Source organism: Ursus americanus, chromosome 30 (assembly GCF_024610735.1).
Source record: "Ursus americanus isolate L20-20 chromosome 30, mUrsAme1.1.p, whole genome shotgun sequence".
Lineage (NCBI taxonomy): Eukaryota > Metazoa > Chordata > Mammalia > Carnivora > Ursidae > Ursus > Ursus americanus.
The window spans coordinates 20,151,587-20,172,093 of record NC_142156.1 but is presented as its reverse complement, the minus strand read 5'-3'; the positions used below and the strand labels follow the sequence as shown (position 1 = coordinate 20,172,093).

At 57.8% G+C, this 20,507-nt stretch overlaps 1 protein-coding gene across 1 annotated transcript in view; it reads left to right on the top strand.

The window, feature by feature from the left end:
• The window catches only part of NCOR2 (nuclear receptor corepressor 2), a 172,146-nt gene that overhangs the window by 81,646 nt on the left and 69,993 nt on the right, over nucleotides 1–20,507 (top strand). Inside the window, 3 exon segments of the mRNA XM_087857429.1 lie at nucleotides 1,435–1,489; nucleotides 3,823–3,921; nucleotides 19,727–19,863. Coding sequence (XP_087713555.1) covers nucleotides 1,435–1,489; nucleotides 3,823–3,921; nucleotides 19,727–19,863 — 291 coding nt within the window.

Here is a 20,507-nt window from a genome sequence, read left to right as displayed (position 1 = left end):
TGTCCCCTGAGCCTCAGCTTCGTGCCCCGTCTTTCCAGGAGAGTTGTCCTGGTCAAGGCCTCATGTTCCACAGAATTGGTGGTGCTTAGGCCTTTGGAAATCATGTGCCAGTGGCATAGAGACCCACCATTTACTGGCTTTGTCACCTCCAGTAGCCACTTCGCCTTTCCGAGCCTCAGTTTCCACATCTGTAAAATGGGTATGGCATCAATGCCTCCCTTGTTTAGCTGCTGAGAGGTGCCCAGTGGGTAAGAAATTCTCAGTAAGTGTTGGCAGTGAATACAGGTCTAGGTTGGAGGGCGGTGGAAGAGGTGAGCTAGAAGGTTTCCAGATGTGAAACCTGGTCTCCTGGGATCCTGTCTCTCCTTGGGGAAACCCCAAGGAAGGGATCTAGGTGGGGAAGGAAATGTCACTGGGGCAGGGAGAGGGAGAGGAAGGGAACTCTGTCTGGAAAAGAAGGGCGTTAGGCTGGCTCCAGCTTTGCAAGCTGCCTGAGGCAGCATCCCAGGCGGGGAAGCCTGCCACTCTGACTCTCAGCTTCCTCCTGGAAGAGAGAAGAGGCCATTCCGGATTCTCCGGTGTCTGGTTGGGGAGCAGGGGAGGGGCCCATTGGCCTCCTGCCCAGCCATCTGGAGGGCCGGGCGGAGAGCACCGGGCACTGGCCCAGGCTCCCTCGGGGGACCCGAGGCCCCCGCCTCACCAGCAGCTCCTTCTCTCCCCAGGGGAGGTTGCGGGGCGGTGGCACGTCGTGGGGACCGTCAGGCTGAGGCTGGGTCCGAGCCAGGGACTCCACCCAGCATCCCTGGGGCCTCTGCGGCCATGACCCACATCTCCGCCCCCACTGCCCGCCTGCTCCTGTGGCCCTGACATTTCAGCCTTGCCGAGCCTTTCCCAGTAATTCTGCCGGCTTCGCAGGAAGCCAGTTGGTGGGGTGCCAGCTCCCTGCACCCCCTCCGGCATAAGTCCTTTCTTGCCGCCTCCTCGTGGGCACTCAGAGCCTGTGCTCCCACCTCTCCCAGGGAGGCCTGCAGCTCGCCGCCTGACCTGTGGCCTGGCTGTGGGGGCCTGCGTGGGCCGGGCGAGGCCCAGCTTCCCAGACCCGGCCGGAGATATGAACAAAGGCAGATTTTAAAAGGGGGGGAACCCCACCAAAGAGCTGCATGCAATGTCCTCATTTTTCCTGGAAGCCGCCTCCAGCAGGACAAACAAATATATTTTCAAAGGCGCTAAAACCAGTGACTCACTCCAAGGAACGCCCTCTCTTACCCTCGGCCCGCCCGCCCTTCCCACACCCCCCTGGGCTTAATTGCTCCGAGTGGGGCGGCGCCCGCCTAGCCAGGCCCGCGGAGATGGCAGGCGCCCGGGTGCTCGGCGCCCGCCCAGTTGGGAAGCCCCCCGTGGCTGGGCCTCACGCCTGCCCTTCTCCTCCCACAGGTTCATGCAGCACCCCAAGAACTTTGGCCTGATCGCATCATTCCTGGAGAGGAAGGTGAGTCGCTGCCCCCAAGCCCAGCCACCAGCTCAGCCGCCCTGCCCGCCCCGCGCCTCTCTGGGGTCCACTCCAGTGGGCGGCCGCTTGCCCTGGGACAAAGGACCCTCCCTCCCTGCCCACAGAGCTTGCCTCTTGTTCTGTCTGTCTGTCCTTCCCTCCTAACCCCCTCCGTAGGTCCTCCTGCTTCTTCCTTTGAGAAGCAGCCGCAGGCCCCGCCCCTGCTGGCCGAGGGGGTGGAGCCCCAGGCTAGGAAACCCCAGGAGGGCTGTGTGCCCTGGCTTCCCTGGAGCCAGCTCCTCAGACGTGGCAGCGAGCCTCCTTGCAGACTGGGCATGGGTTCTGGAAGCTATGCATGGTGTGCCTGGCGTCCCAGTTAAGGCCTTATAGGCAAGAGTGGCGTTCTTTCAGGGGGGCTGGTCGCTCTGATGGTCACTGGATGCTTTCTGACATCCCTTATGCCAGCCAGGCCTGTGGTCAGTTAGTCCCCATCCCATTTGGACAAACCTTCGTGTAGAACTGTCCCTTGAACCCTACCTTGCCCCCAAACCCAGCCCAAGGCAGTGACCCTTTTTGCTCCACCCCTGACCTCACGGGTAGACACAGAACGTCCTAAGAGAATGGCAAAGACCTGCTGTGTACCCTTTGTCGGGCCGGGCGGTGCCTGGAGTTGGGGAAGCTGGGCCGGTCTACGTGAGACCCTGTGTGCTGGCATTGGCGCTAGGAACCCTGGTGTTGTAGGGCGGAGCAGGAAGGGCTCCAGCAAGGGTTTCCTTCTGGGGCTGCTGTCCTGGGTGTTTTATGCCATACTCCCTGAGTCAGGTTTGTGAGAGATGGGGCATCTGCCCACCCTCAGCTTTGCTCATGCCCAGCTGCTGGAGGCCTCATGCTTTTCAGCTGAGGGAGTGCCATCCGAGCAGGAGCCAGGCGGTTATTTTCAAGTTGAACATTTGTCCCCAGCATCTGCCCTTAAGGAGCTGATAACCATAGAAGGAGGGAGATGGGGCAACGTGGGGAAACAGAATCTCTCCGTGCCTGAAAAACCGGCGTGGGGAAGCAAGCCCTATAAATAGTCTTTCCTCTGACTTCGAGATGGCTTTGTGCTGGGGTGTGGACAGTCCGGGAGGCTCTGGGTCAGGGCTCCCCAGGGATTGAGGCAAGGGTTTCAGATGCTGGTCTTGAGCAGCATTGCTTGGGAACGGGGACTCAGAGTCTCTACCCTGGAGAGTAAACTTTATGGTGTACTTTGTCTAAGGCGGCTCAGGATAGGACTTAAATAGAGCTTCCAGAAGGGTCTGAGGCAGGGATTGCCAACGGTGCCCCATGCTTTTGGGGACAGGCGTGTTCTGAGTGAGGCCGGGAGCAGGGTGGGAGCTCGGTGGGCCAGCCAGCCTGTGCCCGTCTGCAGGGACAGCTGCTGCTTAGGGTCAGCCCACTGTTGTCCGGTGTGGAAGGCACTCCCCTGAATTGTTCAAGGGGAAGTCGGACACCCACATTGCCCAGTCTGCAAATATTGGCATCTGAAAAGACGATAATTTTCTCAACCGCTGTGCGGGCCCTGTGTGGGGGCCAGGTTTATGTGGGAAGTAGCCGCTGTTGACGGGCATTCTGGAGGTGGCAAGGGCCACGAGGTTTGAGGCCCAGCCTGCCTCTGCACCCAGCAGCCTTGATGGAACAGCCCTCAGAGGTGAGCTGTCACCTGGAGCTGACCTGTGGCCGCACATCACCATGTTGCTTTGAGGATGCCCTCTTGCTGGTCCTGTTTGGGCAAGGAGGTGGTGGGGTTCCAGGGAGGGTCAGTCGTTGACTCAGCAAGTAGCACTAGGGTTTAGACCCAGATGGGTGTGGAACAGATCAAGGCAGAGAAAATCATAAACGTTGCAAGAGACGAAGAGTCGCTTGGGGACATTATAGTCCAGCTGGGTCACGAAGCTTGGAAGAGGTTACTCGGGGCCCCAGGTGTTCGGGAAGAAGGAGCTGGGCTGAAAGAAAGGAGACCCAGGCCCAGGTCGGGGCCGACTTTGAGTTTGCCCAGCCGGGAGCTGGAGGGCCTGGGGAGGGTAGGCGACCACCTCGTGATGGTTAGGGACAGCAGCAAGGGCAGTAGGACCAGGGGGCACTTCTATAGGCTGCCCCGAGTGCTCCGAATTCATGACCGCTCTGTGACGTGTATGCTCTGAGCAACCCCATCACACAGGTGAGACGGTGCGGTGACCTGAGCAAGGTCACCCCGCTCTGTGTGGAGGAGGCAGGCCTTGCATCCAGATCTCTGGCTCTTGGCCCCCTGCTCCGACCGCCCACATAGGACACAGCATTCTCTCTCTGTCCCACAGACTGTGGCTGAGTGTGTCCTCTATTACTACCTGACCAAGAAGAATGAGAACTATAAGAGCCTGGTGAGGAGGAGCTACCGGCGCCGTGGCAAGAGCCAGGTGAGAGGCGGGCCGGGTGGCTGGCTCTCGGCACCAGTCCCCGGCATGCTCCGCGGCTGGCTTCACGCGAGCTTGGTGGCCATTTGCACGATGGGCGGTGACCATCTGCGTGTGTTGCTCTGCGGCAGGCCCCCTCAGCTTGGGCCCCCTCGGTGGTGGCTGGAAGACCCTTTCTGGGGTGTTCATACTGCCCCAGCAGCAGAGAGGAGTACTAGGAGAAAGACCACTTCCATTCTTAGCCTGGAAAATTCTAGAACTCCTGGCTTGGTGAGTCATGATCCCTGTGGTGAAAGGGTCACATCCCCAGAGCAAGGACTGAGTTCTCTGCATGACTTGGATTGGTTAACAAGTTTAACATTTTTAAAAATATTTATAGTTTCTTTGTGTTGTTTTTATGCATATTTGAAAGCAAAAAATAGCCAGTACATCAACCTGCAGTCTGTCAGCCATCACTGTTCAGGATGAGACCGAGGCATTATTTACATTAGAGCAGGGCTAGGCAAGCTACGGCTCGCAGGCTAAGTCTGGCCCACCCTTTTTTGTGTGAATAAAGTTTTATTGACACACAGCCAGGTTCATTGATTTTCATATTACCATGGCAGCTTTTCTGTTACAGCAGCAGAGTGGGGTAGTCATGACAGAAGCTGCAAAGCCTAAAACATGTACTGTCTGGTCCCGTTCAGAAAATGCTGACCTCTGAGTTACAGAAACAAGAATCTGGTTTTAAACAGTGTTTGGCAAATAATGGTAAAGATGGTAGGGGTCTATAGCACACAGGTGAAAGGGGGCTCCTGGGTGATCGATCGTTGCTTGGGAGACAGAGAGGGGATGGATTCACTTCACTTCCGGGCTGTTGAAAATCAGCTCAGGGCAGGTGCTGGGAGCACGTGACTCCTGGAGGAGGTAGGCTTACACTGTTGGAGGAGGGGTTTGGGCTGGACGGGCAGATGGCTTTGGGGCACTGCCATTGGGTGCTGCCTGGAGCTGGTGGAGGCACTTCCTTCTTGGGGCCTTTGGCCTGGGGTGCCCAGGAGAAAGTGATGAAGGTCAGGAGTAGCGGGACCTGGGATGAGAGGGTCCTGAGGTTTTCTCCCTGACATTGGCGTCTTCCCTTCCCCAGGCTGGCCAGGGCAGGTCCTGAGGCATCACGATGTGCTCAGCCATCCCCAGTGGGGTCCTGGTGCCCACTGTGAAACAGCCACTTTGCAATTGAGTCCCACAGATGGGTTCTTAACCGGTATCCTTTTTCTCCTCTCTTGCCTTCTGGGAATTGTGCTTCCACGCTGTAGACCAATGTGCCAACACTTTCCTGTTGGCTAAGCCACATGTAATTAGGGGAGCAAATTTGTTGACAAGAGAATAAGTAACTGCACTCACTGAACTCAGGCATAAATGATTGGGACTGAGTGTTGGTTCTCACTGGCTGGGTTGTTGAAGGGTGGCTATGCCCGGTTTGTGGATAGGGTTTTCCTGGAGCATTGTGTGGCCACAATTGACCAGCCTGCTTGCCCATCTAACAGATGTGTAAAAGCAAGTCTTACCGGCTTGGAGCTATTTAATTCCAAAGACCTAGCTGTGGTGTTTTAGAAATTGAAGTGCAGTCAGGAATTTTCTAGACTGAGAAGCACAAACTCAAATAAATTCCAGGCAGGGAGCATAAATATGCTGAGGCATGAGAGGCAGTAGGGAGTGGTGGGGACTGTGGCAAAATAGAGGGGGAGCTAAAGGCCTTTATTTAAAAACCATCATCAGAGATCTGTTGAGCACCTACTGTGTTTCAGTTCTCCTGCTTGTCTTCCCAGTGTGTGTGCCCTCACTTGCCCCACTGCCTTTGAGGGGTTGCTGTGGGTGGACTCATGAGGCCCCTCCAGGTGGCTGGGCTGGGAGCTCTGGAGGAGAAAGGGTTCTGACTCTGATGGGGAGAGCCATGTTTGCATGGAGGGAGATGGGGACTTGTGTGTGTTGAGGTCATTTAGGGAGGGGGGTATCCCCAGACATGCCCCGGGTGGGGGGTTTGGGGGTGTCAGCATCCCACATCTTTGGTCTTGGCTGCCATGCCTTTTATTCTGTGGTGTTAATTCTGTGTATCGGACATTAGTGTGCTGAGCACAGGAAGCTCCTTGCCGGTTGTACAGACCAGTGTGCATAGGTGGTTCCAAGACAGCATGCCGGCGATCTGCCTGAGAGTGCATCGCGTAGGGGCCTCGAAAGTGAGGTTAAGAAGCAGCCCCTCGTTGGACAAGAAGAGAAATGAGGGTGTCCCAGGCAGAGGGAGCAGCAGGTGCAAAGGCACGGGGGCATGAGGGAGCGCAGTGCCCTCAGAGTCTTTGGAACAGGGGTCTTAACACCTTCCAGGGTCTTAAATGAATGAGGGATTAGAGAAAAATCACAGGACCTGGTTTTTTCTGCTCGTGTTTGATCAATGACTAGCGGTGTTTCTCTACTCTATGGAAGATAGAAATATAAATGTGGGGGGCGCCTGGGTAGCGCAGTCGTTAAAAGCGTCTGCCTTCGGCTCAGGGCGTGATCCCGGCGTTCCGGGATCGAGTCCCACATCGGGCTCCTCCGCTGGGAGCCTGCTTCTTCCTCTCTCTCACTCCCCTGCTGTGTTCCCTCTCTCGCTGGCTGTCTCTCTGTCACATAAATAAATAAAAAATCTTAAAAAAAAAAAAAAAAGAAAAAAAAAAAGAAATATAAATGTGAGGATACATGGCGGCCCACACTTAACCTCGGCTTCTGTGAGAGGCGGCAGGGAGTGGTGAGGCCTGTAGCCGACTTAGCCCGTGCCCCGTGTCTGCCCCGCTGACGTTTGGCCACGTGGCCTCACACCGCCAGAGCTAATTTGTGAGGATGAGCTAGAAATTGGGATTTATGTGGAATTGCCTGAGTTTTCAATCTTAGGCTGCTTGAAAAATAACAACAAAACATCAACTGTATAGGCCAAACAACTCCTGTTTGCTTTTTTTTTTTAAATTAAGTTTTTATTTTATTTTTTATTTTTATTTTTATTTTTTTTTAAAGATTTTATTTATTTATTTGACAGAGACAGCCAGCGAGAGAGGGAACACAAGCAGGCGGAGTGGGAGAGGAAGAAGCAGGCTCCTAGCAGAGGAGCCTGATGTGGGGCTCGATCCCAGAACGCTGGAATCACACCCTGAGCCAAAGGCAGACGCTTAACGGCTGCGCCACCCAGGCGCCCCTTAAATTAAGTTTTTAATTATAATGCCAGTGTAGTTAACACATTAGTTTCAGGTGTGTAATAGAGTGATTCAGCAATCCTGTGTGTTACTCAGTGCTTACTGTGATAAGCGTGCTCTCAATCATATTTGCTCTCCGTATGTCCTCGGACCCTGGTGGTAAGAGCTCTGGATTCGAGAATGGCAAGGCTTGGGCAGTGGACGTAAAGAGTGGATTGTGTGTGACTTGGGGCAGAGGCCAGACCAGGCAAGGCCAGGGCACTGGGGAGCCCTAGAATATTGTATAGCAGAGGAGAAATGTCTGTTTCCTCTTTTTGTCTGCATTGTCTTGGATTAGCCATAGTGTCTGCACTGCTTCTCCGGTAAGGTTTTGTCCTCTGCTCAGTCCGGTGCCTCAGGTTGGGGCTCCCTGGATAGAGAAAGAATGCCTCTGTGTTCTGCCCCTCGCAGGAAGACAGAAGGAAGCAGGGCAGGAGGCCCCTGTCTCCTGGGAGCTGGGGCACGGCTCGGTGGCTCTCCCCTCCCTCACAGCAGCTGGGGCTACTGGTGTGCCTGCGTGGCCCGGGCCCTGCCGGGGACAGAGATGCACACACACGTCCTGGAAGGAGTTCCGTGCCAGGCAGACCCACTGCCCTCAACCACTGCCCACTGGCCCTGTTGATAAATATGGAATAATTGGGTCAACCCGGTATTGACTCTGGGGCTGTAAGTCTTTTCTCTGCCCTGAGACAGTGAAATAAATGGCAGACACAGGTCCCTCGGCCACTCTCATTAATCTGCGATGCAGTTACTGGTGGGGCCCGGGCTTCCTTCTTTCTCCTTAGTTTTGTAAAGGCCGAAATCCTGCTGATACTCCCAGTGAGGAGGGCAGGGGTTCCTGCAGCCTGGCATGGCGAGGGCGTGCCCGGGTGGGTGCCTACAGGTTCATGGATGGAGGGGTGCTGGCAGTGGTGGTCTCCGTGGGCTGAGAATGGGAGAGCCGGAGCAGACGGGAGGAGAGGCGAACAGAGACCCACGGCCGTGTGCAGCTGGGGCAGCAGGTGAGAATGGGCTTCGGTGACGTGCTGTGGGCCGGGGAACGGAAGGCGCCTGGATGACCTCTCTGCTGTGCTGTTCTTGTGTCTGACCAACACATGGCCTGCCCCTGGCAGCTAAGGACCTTGGGAATCTCAGGCCACAGCACACATGGGTCCCACCTTGTGTCCCCTTCCCTTTGCCCACACTCCCCTCTCCCGACTCTCCTGTCCATGTGGACTTCTGGGTAAAGAGCCCAGCCCTCTCCCTCCGCCCCGGAGATGGCCCCCTCGCCTCCCTGGGCAGCCACGGGAGGACAGACATCAGGTCCCGCCCAGCAGATGAACGTAGAGGCCTCGGGCGCAGGGCCTCAGCTGGCAGGAGTAGCTGCTCCCTTCTGCCGGCTTCTTTCTCGGGTGGATGGGGCCTGAGCCGTCAGCTGTGTTTTATGTCTTGAGGGGAGCAAGTCAGTCTTGCCCCACCTTCCTGGGTCCCTTTAGTTTTGGAGGAACACTTAGGTCATCTCAGCCAGTATTTGTTGGGGAGACGCTGGGAGGCCTGTCAGAATCGCCAGACGCTGGCCATGCAGCGTGATGGGGCAGCGATGCTGCTGGCCATTCCCTCGGCACCAGGATCTGTGTGAGGGGTGGGGTGCATTTTCACTCAGAACCCCCCCCTTTATGGGGGGGTTACTTCCATCATCCCCGCTTTATAGGTGCCAGGAGGTAAGGAACTTGGTCTTAGTGGCATATTCAGTATTTAAACCCGGCACAGTCTGCCACTGGAGCCCTAGGGGACCCGGTGGTCCCATTTGCCACCTTTTGGCCATGTAGCCCATCTTTCGGAAGCTGCCCCTCCTTGACCTTATAGGCCCTGGGTTCTTCTGTCTGTAGGCTCTGCTGCATCAGGGAGTAGATGGACCTTGCTGTGGGTGGGATGTGCCCCACTGAGCCCCCATCTGTATCACGCCCCAACCCCGCGTGGGCCTCCATCTCCACTCACTGGGAGTCTGTTCCTGGCCTCACGTGAGCCTGGCTTCTGGGAGGCCAGCAGCTGGAAACTTGCAGTCTCTTTTAGTTCTCCTCTGCTCTTGGGACCGTGAGCGTCTCTGGGAGACATAGAGGGCTGTCTCCCCCTCTCTGGCTGTCTTGCAGTCTCTCTTAGCACCCCCAGCCCTGTGCATGTCCCCTTCCTCTTCCGGGTGGCCAGTGGCCGCAGAGGCTGTGGTGACTATCTGTGGTGCCTATCTGTGGTTCCTGTGGGTTGGGGCCACGGCATGGCTAAGGATGGCCGTGAGGGGCCTCTCAGCGTCCCAGCCCAACAGGTGCCTGTTGGTGGGCCCTCCCCACCAGGTGTCAGATGCACAGGATTGTGTGTTTAGTCCTACTGCGTGTCAGGACTAAAAGTTCTGCCTTCGGAGCAGATCAGACCGTGATCTTTCAGGAAGCTAGAGTGAAGGCATCAGCCGAGCATGGCTGTCTTGACACCTCCCAGACTGTCTGTCGCCAGTAAGAGCCATGAGGTAGGTGTGAGAGGTGCTTCAAGGTGTTGGTGAGTGGGCTTGATGGTCCCCACCTGCGACCTTAGAGAAGGTGCGTGTTCTGAGTTGGCCGGCTCCTAGCCCAGGCCCGGAGATGGGGGGACGGTCCTCATGTCTTCACCTGTGTGCTTCTCCTCACCATTCCTGTCTCAGTGGGATTGAAGTGGGTCCCAGGCTCAAATCCCTGTGTCTGGGGAGGAGGGGATCCCATGGCGCTGATGGTGGGGACTTACTCTCCCCAGAACATAGGGGGCACCACTGCCTGCTCCAGTCCGGCTGCAGTCAGTGTCCTCAGGCTGTCCCCTCCTGGGTTTCCAGGCTGAGTCACGAACCCGAGACAGAGCTGGCGTCCAGCTGAGGGTCTCCCAGCTTCACCAACGGACTTGTCAAAAGTCAGACTGCCAGGCTTCAGCCCCTGCCCCCCACAGGGCCCAAGAGCCTGCATCTCTAACAGGCGCCCAGCAATACCAGCAATACTGGCTTCTGGTCTGGGCCACTCAGAACCCCAGCCTGTGGGATGTTTACTGGGGAGTACCCCCCCAGTAAGGGAGGGGGAGGGAGCAGGGTGGCAGAAGGGGAAATTGAGGGCATGGCGCAGGCTTACCCGCAGCCTAGACCTGACACAGTTAGGGGGTGGAGGAGATGACCCTGAAGGGGAGATGAGCTGAAATGGCCCTTCTGAGGTGTCCTGAGGTGGGAGACAGGGCCAGCTCTCAGTCCACAGCTGTGGACAGCTGAGGGCACTTGCAGCATCTGGGGGCAACAAGCACCTTCTAGAAGGGGACCTGGCCAGTCCCTCCAGGGGACGATAAATCCTGTGCATTTTAGTATTTGCAAACTACACTTCCCAGTGGTCATGACCTTCTCAAATGCTTAGCCACAGCGTGTGTAGCAAGACATCACTGCGTCTGTTCAGATGACACCCTGTCCTGTCACACCCTCATCACATGCCCTGTACCAAGCCATTTGTTCATCGCGTTGACGGTCACATTTTGAAAGCTTGGATGGTTACAAAAGTGGAATGTAAAACTCCTTGATGGAAAGCATCAGCCATTGGATGTCTCTGGGCTCAGACCCTCAGAGGCTGCGTTGCCCTGAGAGAGGTGAGGTCCACCTGGCATCCACGGTGTGGGTGCTCGGCCCTGGAGGCAAGGCGTGTGCGCTGGCCACTGGGGCACCAGGTTCATCTCTGTGTTTAGCAGAGGGTGCCATCCACCTTCCGGAAACTTCTCCATATTCTGACGGAGGGAGATCCAGGCCAAGCTATAGACTTTTGGAACGCCAGCCCCTTCACGCCCGCCTCCGCTGGACCCCGTACACCTGAGCTTTGGCAGGTGGCAGCTGAGCTCCTGGACCCTGGCCCGTGAGACCCAACCCTGAGTGGCAGGCACGCTTGTGGGCTGGGCCCAAGCCCAAGCATCCCCTCTGCGAGGTGAATCACCGGCTGAGGTGGGTGACAGTACAGTGGTTTATAGTTCATGATTCACGGACAGAGGGGCCGCATTATCCCAGCTAATTGCAGAACCAGAGTCCAGGAATGCTGTGGTCCGTAGTCGGCCTAACTCTGCAGGCCGTCGGGGAGCTGAGAGCATGAGGCGGATTTGGGCCAGCAGCAGGGCCCGTCGCTGCTTTGGCTGTGACTGAAGGGCCACTGTGGCCCTCCAGGCAATGGGGCCGTGCCGCGGAGAGGGCGTGTCCCCAGGGGTGAGTGCTCCCCAGAACAGCTGGGGCCCAGCCTCCTGGCCTGTCCCTGGGGCATCTGAGGGGGAGATGCAAGGGACCCCACTTCCCCTCCTGCCCTCTGGCCTGTACATCCTTGTGCTCTGTGGCTCTTCTCTGTGGCCCTGTCCAGCTCCCACCACTGACCAGTCATTCACCCCAGGCTCCTGTGTTTTCTAGGTTGATCTCTCTTGCCCTCTTTACTCCCTCTTCATGTCCCATCTCCCTGACTCTTTCCCCGCGTGTGAATCTCTATCTCTGTTTCCTTCTGTGCCTGCATCCGCGTCCCTCCCCCTCCATTACACCCACTCCCCTCTGCCTCCATCTCTGTCTTCCTCCCCCTCTTTCCTCCTATCCCTGCTCCTTCTTCCCGCCCCCCCGAGCCTCCTCTCCCAGCTCCTTGCCAAGGGACAGGTGACCTTGTTCCGGTTGCTGAGGCACTCCAGAGGCTCCCGTGCCTGGGGCAGCTCTCACGGGGGACAGCGTGACCTGGAAGGCCGCTGCAGGACAGGCCCAGCCAAGCGCGGTCCACGCAGGGTGGGGGCCGCTGCTGTGCTGTCAGAGCTGGTTCCCAGGGCCTGGCTGCCCCCCCCTTGGGCTGATGCAATCACTTGAGGGCTCCCCCTGGTACAGTCTGGCAGGGACGTGGGGCAGGCCAGATATGGCCACACTGACGCCGGGTGGGGCTGTGTTTCTCCCGGCCCGCTGGTGAGCATGAGTGTGCATGTCCCGTACCGCTGCCTGGAGTCCAGATGGGCCTCCAGCCTGGGGGTCTGTCCGACTTTCCGGGCGGCCCAGGCCTGTAGGAGGTGGCGCTTCTGCACTGCTGGGGGCGAGCCGGGCTGGGCCGGACTGTCCGGATTTAGGGCTCTAGTGAGCACTTGTCCCTGATTGCCGCCCAGGAGGCGAGAGACCTGTGGGAGGCCCCTCCGGGCCCGCAGCCCCCCAGACACATTCCAGGAACCACTGTTCTCAGGAGGGTGGGTGGTCTCCTTCCCAGGAGAGGCCATACCCCAGGGAGCGAGCAAGCTGGGCTGCCGTTTTGGGAGAAGACAAACATGGCCTTCTCACAGGCCATGACGTGGGGGCAGGGGAGACCTGGCTCTCTGCCAGCCCTGTCCAAGGCAGACCACATCAAAGGCATAGAAGGACATGGAAAATGTGAACCCGGCCCCGAAAATGTGAGCGTGGAGCATTTGGACCCTGGAGGGGGCGGTGAGAGGTCGGGGGCTGACAGACCCCACATCCGGGCATCTCAAGCTGGGCTGCCAAGAGTCAGGAAATAGTTACCAGAAGAGCAGCATTTGTGTGGGTCTATGCCAGTACAGGCCACAGCAGGAGGCCCCCCCCCCGCCTTGGGCTTGACCACTCGAGCATCCTGGGTGGGTGGTGGGCATGTTGGAGACCTTTTGTGTCATTACTTCACATTGTCCCCATTCTAGGTGATTCCACAGTGAACAAGACAAACAAGGTCCCCAGAGTGGACACGTCCATGTGGGAGGTGGACAGTGCACAAGTAAATTAACCTGAGTATTTGAGGTGGTGGTAAGGGCTGCAGAATTTCAGGAGGCAGCTGACATGAGGGAGGGCAGCTTTTAGGGAGCTGACCTCGAAGGCTCCTCTGAGAATGTGTCATTTGAATTCAGACTTGAGTGATAAGAAGGAACCAGCCAGGCAGAGTTGGAGGGAGAATCCCAGGCAGTGAGTGCAAAGGTCCTGAGGTAGGAATAAATGTGGCATCTTCCATGAGGCAAGGGGGAGCAGCCCCAAGGGAAGTGGGTGAAGTGAGCAGGGGCAGGCAGGGGCTAGATCACATGGCCTTGTGATCTGTCAGACCATTGATTTTATTCCCAGTGGCAGGACAGGAGCTGATCAACAATTTAAGACAGAGCTTTGGCTGCCACAACCACACACCTCCGTGCAGGCAGAACAGACGTCATGGGTGTGTGTGTGTGTTAAATGTTACTCGGGTTTTGCTGGCACATCTGTTTGTAGGGGAGTGCTGGGGAGTGTTTAGCAACCAGCCTTGTGGGGGCGAAGCCCCGATTTGTAGCACATAGCAGTTGCCGTGGTATAAATACTCCCACCGTGCCCGATCAAGCTACCAGCGTGACGTCACCAAAGGTGGAGCTGGGAGGGGACGTGCCGAGCACAGTATCCTATCCCACTTCCGCTGTGTGGATGTGGTTGTGTAAATAACCCCAAGAGCTTCGATCACGGATCTGTGTCGTCAAATAATTGGGAAGTGATGCATTTTCAGTACTTCTTACCTTTGTTTTTACCGTAGTTCTTTAACTGTCACGTTGTGTAGTTTAGTTTTTAATAATGGCTGTGTTTAACAGCTTGCCTGCAAAATCCTTGAAAGTTGAAGTCTTTCGTGAGCTGATCCGAACCAGCTCCAGCACATCTCTGTCTGGACTTGGGGCATCCCCGTCTGTGTTTCCCCAGGAGGGACAGATGGACTGGATGAGGAGGGTAGGGGGCTGAGGATCAGGTGGGGGTGGCCAGGACCAGGAATCTCCGTTGTGTCTTGCCTCTGACGCCTGACCCCGACCCCAGTTCTCCCACCTACCTGCCTTGGGCTCCTGGGCCCCCTTGTCCCCACTTCCAAGAGACGGCAGGTGTCGTGAGGACAGAACCCCCTGCGGGATTTGCTCGCTGAGGGGCGTGTGGTCTCTACTCAGTGACAGGTTTGTTGACTGAGTGGCTGAGATGGCATTGCCCTCGGCGCTGCTGCGTGTGGGGTACGGGGAAGCTCTCATGGCACGTTTCTGAGGACCTGTCATCTGAGGATTAAATCCCGTCAGCGCTCGCTGGACTCTCTCCTGGAACCGACAGCCATGCGTCCGTTGATAGGTTGCCGCGTTGCCCTTCAACATGGGCCAGAAGACGTCATCCCCTGCTCCCCTCTCCACCTCTGATGGGAGCCTTCAGTGGCTGGCCACTGCCATCAGGGCGCCCCCCGTATGTCCGAGCGTGGGGGTTAAAGGTGACCAGGCTCTGCAGCCATGTCCAGTATGTCACACGGTAAGGACAGTGCTTGTGTTCATGTCGTCGTGCCTTTGCCCAGGCACGTCCCTTCCCTGCAATGTCACCTCTCATCCTTGTCAACCGGAAAGCCTTTGGGGACTCTGCTCAGAGGCCTTCCCTGTCCCCGTGGATCAGGAAGAACCACCACCACATTTGCCATGTGCTGCGCCTTTTAAAGTGTTCTCAGCACCGAGCCTCCTTCTGCCCTGGCGGAGTTCCTTGTCTCTGTCAGCTGAGGCACCAGCTCCAGAAGGTTGGGGACCACATTTTTGGTGGCGTGGTGTCCCCCTTTGTGGGCTCAGAGGCACGTGAGCGGAGGGAATGCGTAGGCAGTGGCACAGTTTGGCTCGAAAGGGGGGAGCCTGTGGCATCCCAGCCCAGCGTAGCAGGCACAACACCTGCCCACAGGATCTTGCTAGGAAATGCTATGCAACCCGGGGCAGCTCCTGGACTTCTCTGTGTCCTTGTGTCCTGTTCTATAGAACACAGGTAGTCCCAGGGCTGTTGGGAGGATTCGGTTAACTCACAGGGAGAACGAGGAGAAGGTGGCTTCGTCTGGTTGTGTCGTCTTTAGTCGTGCAGTTTTCTGTGCAGCCCTGGTCCGGGGCTTGGCACGGTGCTGGCTCCGTTGCCACTTGCTTGTCCTACACTCAGTGCTCCGGAAGCAGGGGACCCTTGGGGATCGGAACTGATGGCTCTGGCTAACCGTAGATCCGGTCAGGTTTTCCGCAAAGCTGTGCTGTGGTTTGGGAGGGACATTCCTGACCAAGTACTGGGCATAAAGCCCATCGTGAGCCTGACCCTTGACGTGTCTGAAAAGCAGAGGTAGACCCCACATCATGAGCTCCAGAGTCGTTTGAGATGGAGTTTGGCCTCCGGACCTCCCCCCAGGTCCACGGGTGTCCACCTGCTGCCAGTGGCAAGGGTCCTAGGTGTGTTTTGTGAAACAAGGGTCCTTGAAAGCCTAGCTCCTCAGTGTGATCCAGGAGCTAGCAGCATCGGCCTCCCCCAGGAAGCTGCCTAGAAATGCAGAGGCTCAGGCCCACCCAGACGCACGGAATCTGCATTTTCCCACTACCCCAGCTGGTTCATGCACAGTCTAGATTGAGCAGCACTGGTCTGGAGCAGGGGTGGGCACATCATGGCTCCTCTGGCCAAATCTGGCTCACTGCCTATTTTGTAAATAAAGTTTTATTGGCACATAGCCATGCCTATTTGTTTACATTTTGGTTGCTTTCAAGTTACAAACTGTGTAGAGTTGAGCAGTTGCAACAGAAGCCAGTGGACCTGTGGCCATACAGAATTAACCATGTAGCTCTTACAGGAAAAGCTTGTTGGCTCCTTGTCTAAAGCCCTAGTTCTTTTTTTTTTTTTTTTAAAGATTTTATTTATTTATTCGACAGAGATAGAGACAGCCAGCGAGAGAGGGAACACAAGCAGGAGGGGGAGTGGGAGAGGAAGAAGCAGGCTCCCAGTGGAGGAGCCTGATGTGGGGCTCGATCCCATAACGCTGGGCTCACGCCCTGAGCCGAAGGCAAATGCTTAACCGCTGTGCCACCCAGGCGCCCCTAAAGCCCTAGTTCTAAAGCCTGGTTGCCCATCAGAGTAACCTGGGGATTTGTGATTGGTGTGGGCGTGGCCTGGGCATCAAGACTTCCCAGAGCTCCACAGGTGACCCGTGTGTGCAGCCATCGGGTGACTCTGAATTCCCCGTGAAAGCCAGTGCGGTTCCATGGTCGTGGATGGCCTGAGGTCTGGACGGAGAGCCTAGTGGGTGGTCCTCCTCGCTGACCTAGCCATTCTCCTGCTTGTTGCCCTAGACCATTGAAGGCTTTCGGAGACTGACCTGGCTGTGGTGGGGGGCCTGTGATTTGGGGCCCTGTCTCGCCCCCTAAATCTGGAGTGAATGGAGCACTCCTAAATCAGCCTCTTGACCTCCTGCGTGCAACAGGAGGCCAGCAGATGGTCATTATTGTGCCTGGCGTGTCTCTCCCACTGGAAAACATGTTTGAGGCCGGGGGGACCTGGGGTTCCTCCCTTTCATCCCCTGCACCGGTGCTACTCAGCTTGCGGTGCCGGGACACCGCTCCCGAGGGATATGGCTGTCAGGTCACAGGAAACCATGAGCCCATCTTCCACGGTGGTGTTGCTGCCCTCCCCCTCCTCCTCACCCTTGCACTTAGGGCTTGGGAAGGTGTCCGGGCAGAGGCAGCGGTGCTGGCACTGGGCTTGCACACCTGGGTGGGAAGGGATGGGAATAATGAGCAAGCTCCAGTGCTGACTGGGACTCCTGAGCCTCCCCACAAGGTGGGCACAGGTCAGGGGAGTCGGCTTAGAGCACCGGCTGCGGGGTGAGGGGCCTGCCAGGGTGGGTGGAGTTGGCAGGATGCCTGGCGAGGGCATAGCTGGGGTGAATTCCGGCGTCAGTTGGAATCCTGGTACTGCTGTTTATCAGGTTGGTCACTCGACTTCTCTGTGCTTCAGCTTATTCTTCTATAAAACGGGAGAATGAAGGGATTGGTAAAGGAGGTGATTGTAGTTCATAGAACAGTGCCCGGCACATGGCACTTGGAGCTGTTTTTGTTACTCGTGCTGTGATGTGGATGCTGATTCGGGGTGGGGGTGGTTACAGGCCGGCTCAGGCTCAGGTAGGGGCTTGAGGAATCTTGATTGGGGGACAGGGAGGGCTAGGCAGGAAGGGGCGGGGATGCCCAAAGATACCCCCCCACCCGAGGCCCCAGATTCTGATCAGAGACTCAAGTGGGGCCGTGGGGACCATGGGACCAGGCCATCAGCTGTCCTTCCTCTGAGACTGTGAGGCTTTGTTTCTCTGCAGGATGGGAACAGGGGTCATTGCCCTTTCTGTCTGAGGTTGGCTAAGGGCATTAAGCAGGATAGTGCTTGCAGGGTGCTTGGTGTGGTGCAAGGGACAGAGCGCCTCTGTGGATGGCGCCCCGACTCACCACTACTCGGGTTTTCATCTCTGTCACCATCCTCGGGACTTCAGAGGGCCAGGAGAGTTGTAGATCGTGCGCAGCTCAGTGTCGGGCGTACCGTCAGCCTTTGGGAAGTGCTGGCATCTTCCCAGTGGGGCTTCTCCAGGATTCTGAGGGGGGAGGGCCGCAGGAAGGCATGTGGCTCAGGGCGGGCGCCGATGCAGACTCCCCAGGGCCTCCGCCCCTGTTAATCAGGAGGCATTGGTGCGGGGCTGGGCCCCGGTGGGTGGGGAGCTGCACCTCCTGGCCGTGCTGGGGTGGACAGTGGCCTGCTTTGTAGAGGATGAGATCCCGGGGGCCTTTGGGGCCCCACTGGGCTAGATCCAGGGGTGATGACAGGTGCCTCCTGGAGGGTGGTCCAGAGTCAGGCCCATGTGGCCGTTGGGAGGGACAGTAAGAAAAGGTTTGTAGTGAGGCTGCCGCCCAGTTGGGGGTCTGGGTGCAGATGCAGCCAAAGGCGGTGTTGGGTGAAGCCAAGCCTCTTGGGGTTGGAAAGCCCCTGCCCTGCGGAGCCCTTGCGTTAGGCTCTCAGGTGTTGCAGAAATCAGCAAATCTGACAGGTGTGGACAGTAGCCACGCCTGGTGGCCCCTGGGGCAGGGGATCCCTCCCCAATCAGCCACGCTCTCTCTCCTCCCCTGGAGCCAGGTCCCTGACCCCCGCTCACCCCCCTGCCCTCATCAGGCAAGTGTGCAGAGGGCACGCTGTGTTGGAGCAAACTGGGAAACCTCTCTGTCCTTGCTTCCAGCTGCTGGGACGGACAGCTCCAAAGAGACTCTGCCTTTTGGTTGTGAGAGGTGGCCACAGCTCCTAGGCTGTGGGAAGTTTGTGCTTTAGTGTTTGAGGAGTTCTGGAGGAGTGAGGGACAGGCTAGTTAGGGGACACCAAGCCAGCCACCGGGAATCGGCAGCAACATGGTGGGGGTGGAGAGGCTGTTCCAAGTCCAGCCGTTGTGCCCCTGGCCTCCTCTGACAGAATAAAGGGGGTTCTTGGAGAGGGGGAGGCAGAGCCAAGCCGGGCAGTCCCAGGGCGGCCACTGCCACAGCTTCAGAGAGCGAGGGGTTCCCTGTAAGCGTGCAGACCCACGCTCTGGGCTCCAGCATCCGCAGAATGCCCCCCGCTGGCCTGTGCTCCGCCGCTTCCTAAATTCCAGCCACACAAGAGGGTCTAGGGAGGGGGTCGCAGGCCCAGGCAGCCTTGTGTGTCAGACGGGCGTGTGTTCCTGATGCGGAGGAAAGGTGCAGGGAGGGAGCAAAGTCCCACCTGCCCCCACCTTCTGCAGATCTGTGTGGTTGTTTCTCCTCACTTGGTAATTGGTATGACTGTACCCCTACCACACACACGCAAGGCTTTTCGGTGGGTTTGTTTTTCTTTCATTTGGCTCATTGGCACAGAAAGATGGTCTGGTTTGGCAGTTGCCTGCAGGGAGGAGTTTGGGGTGGCCGAGAGGATCATTGTGTGTTTTGAAAGAAATCAGGCGGCGCAGAAAGGAAATAGGGCAACCTCTCGGTTAGCAGCGGGCCACCCTCACTTGCACCCCATCCTGAAAAGGGGGCAGGCTCAGCGGCCCGGGGTGATGGGGCAGGCTGGCCAGCACCTGCCTTGCCACTGAGCAGATGAAGTAAGGCCTTCGGGAGGAGGCTGGTTGGCTGTGAGCCCCTTTCATCTCCCCCTGCGGTGGAGGTTCGCTTCCCCTTGATGTGAGGAGAGCAAGCCGGCTGTTGTAAGAGTGGCTGAACATGGCAGCAAGCACCTTCAGATGGGCCAGGGCCCAGGACATCCCTCCTGGCTGCCCATTTTACAGATGTGGTGACAGGCTGAGAGGTGGCCTGAGCTTCGTCAGGGATGTGTCCCCAGGTTCCCCGGTGCTCACTCTGCTCTGGCCGGAGGCCGACCAGCAGCCCTTCCCATGCTGTTGATGGCGTCAGTCCCACTTTCACACCCACGCCAGACACCAGCTCTGTGGGGTTCTCTCATTTCCGCCTCCTGGCCCCTGGTTGAGGTGTAGGCTTGCTGAATAGCCCTGCTTTCAAGGGGCAGGATCAGTGCAGAGAGGTCGGTCCTCACCTAAGGTCACACAGCCACCGAATGGAGGAGGCAGGAGTTGAGTCCAGGCTTCCGATTTCTACACCTTGCCCGGGACTCCTGCATCCCCAGACCCCGTGGGCTGCAGGAGCTCAGGCTGTGGTCAGGGACTCTGCCCTGCAGCTGACTCCGTCCGTCTCCCCTCCTCTGCCCGCTCACTCAGTGCAGGTGCAGACACTCACCTGTCTCACTGTCCCCCCCCCCCCCCCCGCCCCGGGTCTGGCAGCAGCAGCAACAGCAACAGCAGCAACAGCAGCAGCAGATGCCCCGGAGCAACCAGGAGGAGAAGGAGGAGAAGGACAAGGAGGCTGAGAAGGAGGAGGAGAAGCCCGACGTGGAGAACGACAAGGAGGAGCTGAACAAGTAAGGCCGCCGGGCCGCCCATCCGGGGCCCGGCCTTACCCCCCAGGTGGCGGGGAGGTGGTCCTGACTCTGCCCGATACTGGGCTCCCGTGGGCAGCCCTGTGTAGAGGCTGTGAGGACGGCGGTTTGGCATCTGCTGATTGCCTGCCGGGAAGGGAGGCATCTTCGGCTCCGTCTGCACCTGACAGCCCCCCTTCCGGAAGCCTGCTCGGCCCCCTCCTCTCTCCTCCCGCCCGCCCTTTCCTCCTCAAACCCTCTGGAGACCTCAGAGACTGATAGCTCATTTGAGCTCTACTCCTGAGCTAATAAATCTCGGCAATGACTTTGGAGCTCTTTGCCTCCTCATCTCCTCCCCCTCCTCCGCCAAGTCTCCCGAGATGCCAGGCGGGGGAAGGGGGATCAGAGGAGCTGGCGGAAGGACTAGGTATGCAGGCGGGCCCTGCCCTCACCTTTAGAATTATCGCTGTCAGTGTGAGTTCTTGCAGATCAAGGCACAGCCTCCCGTGCCTGCCAGGGGCGGGTGCCGAGCACAGCCAGCTGGAGATTCACGCCGGAGAGGGGGGCGGGCACGGCTTCGTGCCAGGTACCTGGAAGAGGCTCAGGAATGTGGCTTCAGAGAACATCTGGCTTCGTTATCTCTCTCC